The following is a 10,233-nucleotide window of genomic DNA, read 5'->3' on the forward strand; positions in this document are numbered from 1 at the left end:
CTTGGAGTGAAGAGGGACACTTGGAGTTTGAGACATACTTGGAGTGGAGCCTGATGGAGTCGAGGCCCAGAGGAAGCATTTGTTGAAACCAAGAGTAGATCATTTATATATTTATTATGTCCCCAACACTCTCACTACATTCACTGAGCCAATGGAATTGCAATCTGAATCAGGTGTACTCTTTAATACAGACCTGGAAGCTCCAGTGTCCAAAAGACAATCATAATAGGTGTTACCAACCTTTAAGGTAACATGGGGCTCATCAGTATGGGGGAGGGGGTAGTGGATAGGGACAATGGGCAGTAAGACATCAGGGTCCAGAAAATCAAAGGTTGTATCCTCTGATTCCTATGCCCCACCCCTCCATTCCTCATATACCTTCATAATATTTGGGAAGTTCCTTGGGTTCCCCCCTGAAGGGCATTAGCACCCTGAGTATTTTTTGGGTGAGCTCCACTTAAGTTATACTGTTGTGGAGTTAGTTGGTTTGAGTTATCATTTTTCCAATTTCTACTCCTAGAATTTTCATTTCTACAATTGTGATTCCTATAATCATTATTATAGTTATTTCTATCAGTCCTAAAGTTGTAATTTCTATGATCATTATTATGGTCATTTCTATAGTTATTATTTCTATAGTTATTAAACTGCATATTATTTTTGATTGCCTTGAATAAATTTCTACAGTTCATCATTTTGTGGCCCTTCTCACAGAAGTGGCAGGTAATAGATCAATAGTTAGATTCTCGGAGAGGGGCAAGTGCCATTGATTGATATCATTCCCTTTTCCTGTATATCAATCTTATCTCTTAAATATTTCAATTCTTTCCAAAATTTTTCCATGAAATCATTAATCTCTTCCTTTTTTCTTTGTTGCCTTTAGAAACATAAACAATAGTTTTTCTTAATTCATCAAGATCCATTTCAGGCCACCTTGGGCAATGAGTCTTAAAATAATTCCTGATCACTTTGTAAGAGTTATTGATAAAATGTCTTCTAATTTGTCTTATGTCATTTTCTTTAGAAAGATCAAAGTCTAGGTAAAGACCTCCAAACTCAATGAGCCTGTCCATGAATCTGGTGGGTGTCTCATCATCTTATTGCTTAAGTTTTTCAAATTCTATCCATCTCTCTGTGGTTTCAGAGCACTCTCTCATTGCAGTTAGAATGGCCTTCCTACAAAGATATAATTGTAAATAATTTTCAGATTTGTTATAGTCCCATCCAGGATTCTGTGATGGCCAGTGTGCTGCCTTGCTCCCCTGAACTTTATTAATATGATAAATTATTTTATTTTATTTCTCTCATGTTCCATTAGGAAAGCCTGGAGTAGATTTTCAAAATCTTTGTAAGACAGATTATACTGAAAAAATGTCAGCCATCTTTTTTGTTATCACAAAGGGATCTTCATATGTGGGTACATTTTGTGTCAATTCATTTATGTCTTGGGCAGTAAAAGGTATATGGTGTCTTAGGATCACCACATCCCCATTGTGTCATATTTTGGGCACTTCCCTTAAGGGGAAATAGAATTTATTTTAATTGGGTAATGAGTTTTTTCTTGTATATGCAATTTGTGTCTTCTTTTGCAACATGAACAATGTGGGAATATGTATTTCATGATGGCAAATATGAAACTTGCCATCTTGGGGAGGAAAAAAGGAGGGAGATAAACTGGATTGCAAAATGTCTGAAAATAAATGTTAAAAATTGTCTTTACATGTAATTGAGGAAAAAATACAATAAATTATAAGGTTGAAAAAAGAAGAAAGAAAGAAATTATCTAGTCCAATCTCTCATTCTGATAAGGAAAAGGGAAACAAATTGCCCAAGTGATTCAACAATTGCGTAAATTGAGAATAGACCAATGAGAGAGTAATACAAAGTAGAGACAAGCTGTTTGTCTATTCTGGAGGTAAGATATGATTATTGTGCTTCTGGAGTGTTACTCTCATCCAGAGGCCGTCTTCATCATAATAACTGCAACTTATCCACCATAAATTCACATGTATTTGTGGACTCATTGGCATTAAAAATATGTGCTTTAATTTTTAAAAAAAGATAGTATTAAAAAGTGTCTCTTATTTTGCCTGTGTGCTGTGTCAAAAATAGTTGCTTGTCCCTAGTCCAAGCTCTGCACAGACTTGAGAATCCTTCAATATAGGATAATTATCTATCTACTACAATCCTTTTTGGGTTACAGAAAATGTTTAATGGACCCCTCTTTGTTCTAGTAATAATAATACTAATGATGATGATAAACAGCCTGCCTTTACATTTTAAGTTTGCTGATGTTTTAAATATATTCTCATCTGATCTTCACAGCAACTCAGAGGTAGGTGCTATAATTATTTTATTATTATTATTTATTGAATTAATCTTTAAAATATTCCCATTTAACAAATGAGGAAACTAAGACTGAGAAAGGAACCATGATTCATCTAGAATCACAGAACTAGTAAGTGTTTAAGATAGGATTCAAACCCAGGTCTCTCTAGATCCAAATCTAGCACTATTCATTATTGTGGTTTTTTTTTTAATAACCCTTACCTTTCTACTTAGAATCAATACTGAGTATTGGTTCCAAGACAGAAAAGTGGTAAGGGCTAGGTAATTGGGGTGTGACTTGTCCAAGGTGAGCAGTTATGAAGTGTCTGAGTCAGATTGGAACCCCAGAACCTTCGGTCTCTAGGCTTGATGCTCTATCCAGAGCCACTGTAATAAGGAAATTGTTTAAATGGTAAATGATAACTAAAGATTAGGCTTTGCCAATTTCTCTCTTCCACACCACCTAGCTGCTCCAACAACTTCTGAATGTCATTTTTTAAAACATTATTTTATTTGGTCTTTTCCAAACATTATTCATTGGAGACAAAGATCATTTTCTCCCCCCCCCCCCCCAGCCGATGCGCGATTCCACCGGGTATCACATGTGTTCTTGATTCGAACCCATTTCCATGTTGTTGGTATTTGCATTAGAGTGTTCATTTAGAGTCTCTCCTCAGACATGTCCCCTCAAACCCTGTAGTCAAGCAGTTGCTTTTCCTTGGTGTTTTTACTCCCAGTTTGTCCTCTGCTTGTGGATAGTGTTTTTTCTCCTAGATCCCTGCAGATTGTTCAGGGACATTGCATTGACCCTAATGGAGAAGTCCATTACCTTCGATTGTACCACAGTGTATCAGTCTCTGTGTACAATGTTTTCCTCATTCTGCTCCTCTCACTCTGCATCAGTTCCTGGAGGTTGTTCCAGTCTCCATGGAATTCCTCCACTTTATTATTCCTTTGAGCACAATAGTATTCCATCATCAACATATACCACAATTTGTTCAGCCATTCTCCAATTGAAGGGCATCCCCTCATTTTCTAATTTTTGGCCACCACAAAGAGCGCAGCTATGAATCTGAATGTCATTTTTTAAGTCAATGATATTCTAAGAAACTAAAGAAATTTATTCATGCAGCAAATAATATTTATCCAGTATATAAGATGTGTAAGACACTCAGGTAGGTCTGAAACCAGGGACCTTGTATCAGACCTAGTTATATTCTTATAAGGATAGAAATTGGACCATAAAATTAACTTCCAAGCTTGAGGGAAGGGAATTGTAAGAGAGATTGTAGCCAGTGTTGAGTGAGAAAGCCCAAGAAGTCCATGAAGGGCTGGAGGGACAACCCCCAAACACACACATACACACACTCAAACATACCAGAGAGGCCACTATTCTCTTATCTCCAGTGGACAGAATAGCTGTAGGTTTATTACTGGTTGCCTTCTCATCCCCATTTGCTGACCATATCATCCAAGCCTCTGGAACTGAGGTCTATTATCTAGCCCCTATTTCTGTCTTAGGGCACCCATTTCTCTGAGAAAGCATTCTGATATAGACACTCCCCATGGCTTGCCTACTTTTTTACTTCTCCTTTCTCCTACTCCCATTCATCCCTCTGATTTCATCAGGTAAGTAGAGACCTGAGAGGCAGAGACTTGAAAATGTTTAGAGGATTAGGAGATTTACACTTTTCTTTCAATGAAGGGTGGGGAAGGAGGGGTTAGTGTGTTATTGTGGGGGGGTCTTCACTGCCACAGCAACAAAAGACAAGCCCCCACTGCTACTACCACTCCCCACATCTAGTGATAAAATCAGGTCGAGGAAGCTGTGGAAACAATCCTGGGGATAACCATTCTGATCCAAGAAGAGTAGGAGGGACTGCCTAGGAGCAGAGCTGGGGAAAGAAAGAGAGCAACTCAAATTTCTTTATCTTCCATTCCCTGGCAAATTCCTCACCAGTGATGACTCTCTTTAAGTTTCTTTTAGTTCACTCATCCAGTGTTTTCAGGCTGCTTTTGGAAAAAAGTCTTGAAAGGAAAAATCTGAATCGGGTTTGGCCCTTTTCCCTATTTTTTCCCAGTCTCTTTGCATAATTCTATTCTTGGGAAAGGGAGGTAAGAGAGGAAAATCCATCAATTCTTCCCTTTCCAGCTAGAACTTGGTTATATCCCCCCTGACATCTTTACTCTTATATAAGGAAGAAACTTTTCTATTCTCTCTTCTAAGTCCATCCTACAGCTTGAGGCATACTGTCCCACAGGTAATAATAATAATAATAATAACAACAACAATATTAAGCTAATATTTAAATAGTACTCAATATGTGCCAGAAATTGTGCTAAATTAGCACTTTACAATTATGACCTCATTTGATCCTTGCAACAGCTCTGGGAGATTATCTTCATTTTACAGATGAACTGAGTAAACTGAGTCAAACAGAAGTTAAATTGACTCATTCATAACTAGTAAGTGTCTGAAACAAGATTTGAACTTAGTTCTTGATAAATCCAGACCCAGTGCTCTGTGATACCTGGAACAACAAAGACTAGTAAGGAGAAAAAGAAAAGAAGTGGGTCAGTCAGGTAGGGGTGGGATGAGGTCTGTTCCCACTTCTTGGACTAATCTCTAAGATACCTTCTTCTTACACAGATAATATCCTGTCCTCCTATGTGGCCCTCAGGGAGACTGTGGAACTCTCATGCCCTGAACCACCCACCTTGTATGGAGATGAGATGTTATCATGGTTCCGAAGCCCAGTGTCTGGATCCCCTACCATCCCAGTCATCCGTGTCCCTGTGACCAACAGAGGTCCCGAAGCTAGGAAGATCTTGAAGGAAGTCAGGCTAAGTCTGCTGGGGAATAATTCCTTATGGCTAGAAGGGGCTAAGGAAGAAGATGCAGGACGGTACTGGTGCGCTGTGCTTGGCGACTATGCCCAGTATCAGAATTGGAGGGTGTATGACCTCTCTGTGATCAAAGGTAAAAGGGATTGAGCAAGTGTATTGGGGATGGGAAGAAGAGAGGATGCAGACGGCCAAGGGAGTCTCAGAGGAAACGGAGAGAGGGAGAGGATAGAGAATGAGATCATGAAGATCCTCTGTCATCACAGTGATCCCTTTCCCTGGGAACCTTGGACTCTGAAGATGATGAAGAAATCCAGGCAAAAACTGCTGGCTGCCTGGGTTGTTCACTGTGGCTGCAGGGGCTTGTTGAATACAGGGGGTTCTTTGTTTTGTTTTGTTTTGTTTTTCCCCAACAGGCTCCCAGCTATCAGCAAAGACTACAGATGGTTCTCTCTGTTCAATCCTGGTATGTTCGGTAGTCTCAGCAAGATTCCTGGACTCTGTGATTTGGCTGGAAGGGAAAGGGAAAGTCAAGGGGAAGGTGGAGACTTTCAAAGGAAAGGATGCCTCCCTTCTCATGGTGTGTCCTCTGGAGGGGCCCTCAGAGTCTCGTATGCGAAGGGCCAGGAGCATCCGTTGTATTTTCCCCCAGAATAAGGGCATCAGTTTCAACTTGACAGGTGAATTTGGGGAATGGGAATAAAATAATAAAATAAAATAATCGTTCCCATTTGTATGGGAATCTCTAATCTCTAAGATTAAAAAAAAACAACTTTCCTCTCAAGAATTGTGTATAGTAGTGATATAGAATTGTATTATTACTGATTTTATTATTGTCCAAATAACCCATTTATAAGAGTATTGTTGGGTCATTTCAGTCACGTCTGAATTTCTGACCCTATTTTGGGTTTTCTTAGCAAAGATATTGGAATGTTTTGTCATTTCCTTCCCCACTTCATTTTTACAAACAAGGAACTTTGGCAGAGTTAGTGTCTGAGGTTGGATTTGAATTCATGAAGATGAGTCTTCCTGATTTGGAGCCTCAGTGCTCTATCCACTGTGCTACCTAGCTGCCCATTATAGAGTAAAAACTGGAATTATGACCCTGGGCAAGTCATTTAAATCTCAGAGTCTGTTTCCTCATCAATAAAACAAGGATAGTAATATCTGTACTTCCCATCTTCCAAAATATGAGTTATTATTAGGAGAATAACTCATAGAGGGGAGAGGATGATGAAATCCAAGTACTTTTTAGTGGAAAAGTCTGAAATCTGAAATTATCAAATGCAATGCATTTTTGAAAGAGGAGTAGAAAAGGAAGAAAATAACCCCCAAAATATTTTCAGGTGGAATTGCTGTCAAAGAAAGAATATGTGTTCACTGAGACTAGAATGGCAGAAAAGAGTGATGTCATGAGGTTGTTAAGTGTGGCACGATCCATTTCCAGGGACTGAAGAGGGACCATGGAAAGGAAAAAGAAACCTGCCACATATTTCAGGAAGAAATTACAGAAAGTTTTCAATGGGATAGTGTGAGATAGGGGGAAAGGCAAAATTAGTTTTCATATACTTATGAAAAGAATTGGCCCCTGTTATTAAGAAGTTAGGAAATAATAGGGTTTTTCTCTTTGAGATTGAGGAGCAAACAGTAGAATGTGTGGAAACAGGTTGTTCTAGTCACACCTGCAATTTCACAGATGGTAGAAGTTTTCTGTTGTGAGAGGAAAAATAAGGTAGTGGAAAAAAATATGACCAGGGATCCTAACTAGCTGTTGTGACCTCACGTAAGTTATTTTGTCTTTCTGATCTCCTCTGTAAAAAGACAGGATTGGAATAAATGAAAAGATCTCTGCCAGTACAAGAATTCTATAAATCTATGCTATTTAGGTGAGCAATTCCCTATCCAAAATGACCTATTTATAGGAAATATAATTTGGAATGAGGATGAAGACCTTTCCATTGGCTTCCACACATCCCTGCCTGACCCCCACACTCCTCATCCTCATCCTGAGTTCACATTCCACCTCAAACACTTAATAACTATTCAATCCTGGGTAAATCACTTAACCCCTTTCAGCCTCAGTTCCTCTATCTATAAAATGGGGGTAGAAATAACACTTACAATGCTGTGGTTAACTGGGAAGAGGGATGCACATACATACATACATACCTGGGAAGGGGGAGGAAGTAAGAAGGTGACATTAAAGGACAGAGAGAAGGAGACTAAGGAGCAAAGAGAAATTGAAGGAAAGAAAAGGGCCAAGAGAAAGAAAGACTGAGAAGGCAAAGAGAAGAACTGAAGAGATTAAGAAATAGATGGATAAGACAGAAATAACACCAAATAGAAAAAATGTGAGGTTGCTGTAAGGATCAAATGAGAATGATGTAAAGTACTTTGTAAATCTTATGGAGACAAAGAAAATTATTATTTTCTTTCTAATTGCAGCCTCCCCAGATTCCCTTCCTGCCCACTGTGTGGTCTCCCCGACTTGGGATATCCAAAAGATCCTGTTGCTGCTTTGTGTTCTGGGGCAGGGGGTTGCCATCTTGGCCCTGGGAATAGTTCTCTGGAGACGTTGGAACCAGTACAGAGGTTTGTCCACTTTCTCCAGTATATACATGAACAGACACAGACACTCATGCACAATGAGATATTGGCAGAAAAGGAAGAAGGAAATTAGACAAAGCTATAGAAAAGGTTCTGGAACCCCAACTTTTTTTTTTTTGTTGTTCCTTAGCCTCTAAACTCCCCTTAATGTCTGATTGTAGGAGAGAGTGGGCAGTAAGTGGTGAACAGGAGTACATTTCTGATATGTGTGTGTATAAAATCCTTCTGTCATTTCTTTATACTCCTTTTTCCCAGATGGCGCTACTCATTTCAAGCCAGAAACCCAAATTTATGAAAATATCCACTTGTCTATCCCCAGGTAAGGAAGGAACTGGAAGGCGTGATATATTAGTCCCTAATATAATGGGATGAAGAGACAAAGACACCAGGTATCTGAAAACAGAGGATATGTTAGTAGTTCATTTCTCTATTTTTCTTACCCATCTTTTTTATCCTTCCCCTATCTCTCAGCCCACCTGCCCCCAGGACCATGTGATATCGATGAGAAGGGATCTGGAGGTCTCCTTGGAAACCCAAGATGAAAGGAAGCCCTGTTACCTCATCAAAAACATGGGGGCTTGAGAGATTGTACAATCAACCTTCTTGTCTCCTCTGGAGAGAGCTGTTGAAGGGAGGGAAGAGAGGGAAAAGGATCTGTTCCACAAATGAAATGATGTTGTCATTTATCTCTTAGTGTACATCCAAGCCAGTCTCAACATGTTGGGGAATGCCATGCAGTGGTTACCTGGGAAGGGGGTGGCACATAATGCAGCAGTCAGTAGGTGATATTAAAGGACAGAAAGAAGGAGACTATGGAGCAAAGGGAAGAATAAAACTGAAGGAAAGAAAGGGGCTAAGAGAAGAACTGAAGAAATTAAGGAAACTGAGAGAGGGAAACTAATGGGCAGATTGAAAAGAAAAACTTAAAGGTGGACACATCTCCCATTGTCTCATCTTCCAAAAGTGAATTATGAGAGAAAGCAAAATTATCAGGGACCTGCTAATCTCCTAATATTATATATCTAGAGAGAAGTAGAAGAACAACTGTCATTTTATGAGAAGGACGAATGAATTCAAGCCATAGAGATCTTTAGCAAGAAAAATCCCACCAGTCTCGTCCACAATCTCATTTTCTACATACTCAAATACACAAAAATATACATACATAAACATATACCTACATGTAAACATCACTTTAATTTTCCCAGAAAGAAAAGTCCAAATCACAGTTTCTAGAACTGGTATTATCCAGACCCTCTCCATTGCCCATGAATCTCCCAGTCTCCTATCATGTGTCCTCACTCTTCTTGCCACCACATCTCTTGAGGACTTGTGGACCCAGGGATTGGATGCTGTGGTCACTCTTTTAAACATTCAGGCTTGAGAGGACAATTTATCCCCTTCCCCCTAGGACTTTAAGGGCTATAGGGATAGTTGGCCACTTGTCAGCATTGAGGTTAGCCCAGGCTCCTAAGACATTATCCCCACCCTGCTGGCTCCCTTTCCAAAGACAACTCCCTCATATTTCTTTTCCCCTCCTCCTTCAATGGAAAAACTTGGACTGGAAGTTTGGGGTAGGGTGTGGGGAGTGTGATATCCACCTTCTCTATCCCCTGAGGACCTTTAGAAAAGAAGATATGTGTAGAAAGTGAAACTCCCCCTATCTCAAGATCTCACACCTTGGAAAAGCTCTAATTGCTTTGATTTAAATTCTGTCCTGAGAGAGAAGGGGAGGAAGATACTCAATGACTGGATCTTGCCCCCCTCACCATTTGGGGTCCACAGTTTAGGACTTTAGGGTCTTTTATGGGTCTCTGTATTCCTTGACTTTCAGTATACTTTCCCATACTCCTTCCTATTCAATTTAGAAGGAAATAAATTCTAGTGTTTAGCATACATGTCATATACAGGAGAAATAAAGTAGATTAATTTTGATGATATGATATAGTTACCTACCTATATTCCCCATACCCCTTGAACAAGCTTCTCCCATGCCACTGCGGGTACACACACCCCAGATTTAGTTTCTTTCACCTTCATCACCTTACTCCCTCTTCCCCAGCTTCCAAGTTACTTAATCCCACAGGATGTTATTAGAATGAGGGAAAAGGGACAATGAGGTCCCTTTGAATTGAAATCTCTGGAACTGGAGAAGAGAAAGGAATTGGATTGTGATATCCTCCCCTTTTTTCAACATATTCTCAATCCCTTTCCTGCTCCCTGGAAAAAAAATCATCTCCAGCTACTGAGAGTTCTGCTAGCTGCATCAAGACCAGAAGTCATTTACCCTTCTGCAAGCTTCCTCGTGATATCTATGATATGGCAGCACCCTCTCTCCTTTTCTTTCTCCTGCTCAAATCTTCCCATTACTACCCTCCAAACCTCATCTTGGCTCTCTACCTTTATATATTGCTCAAATGGATTGAGGAAGTGATTGAAGAATTGATGTCTTTA

At 39.6% G+C, this 10,233-nt stretch overlaps 1 protein-coding gene across 1 annotated transcript; it reads left to right on the forward strand.

Annotated features, from left to right (window-relative positions):
• Positions 1-3,845: 3,845 nt before the first annotated feature.
• LY6G6F (lymphocyte antigen 6 family member G6F) lies at positions 3,846-9,697 on the forward strand. Its single transcript, XM_007483552.3, has 6 exons — positions 3,846-3,957; positions 4,979-5,308; positions 5,589-5,852; positions 7,618-7,764; positions 8,035-8,098; positions 8,251-9,697. Exons 1-6 carry the CDS (start codon positions 3,894-3,896, stop codon positions 8,273-8,275), a joined length of 894 nt encoding a protein of 297 aa, XP_007483614.2. The 5' UTR covers positions 3,846-3,893; the 3' UTR covers positions 8,276-9,697.
• Positions 9,698-10,233: the final 536 nt, after the last annotated feature.

Source organism: Monodelphis domestica, chromosome 2, assembly GCF_027887165.1.
Source record: "Monodelphis domestica isolate mMonDom1 chromosome 2, mMonDom1.pri, whole genome shotgun sequence".
In the NCBI taxonomy this organism is placed as follows: domain Eukaryota; kingdom Metazoa; phylum Chordata; class Mammalia; order Didelphimorphia; family Didelphidae; genus Monodelphis; species Monodelphis domestica.

Excerpts from the sequence above, each read along its gene's own strand:
- LY6G6F (XM_007483552.3), top strand. The coding sequence starts at position 3,894 with ATGGCTTGCCTACTTTTTTACTTCTCCTTTCTCCTACTCCCATTCATC. Across the intron at positions 7,765-8,034 it reads ACGTTGGAACCAGTACAGAG|ATGGCGCTACTCATTTCAAG; the intron begins GTTTGTCCACTT and ends CCTTTTTCCCAG. Across the intron at positions 8,099-8,250 it reads ATCCACTTGTCTATCCCCAG|CCCACCTGCCCCCAGGACCA; the intron begins GTAAGGAAGGAA and ends CCTATCTCTCAG.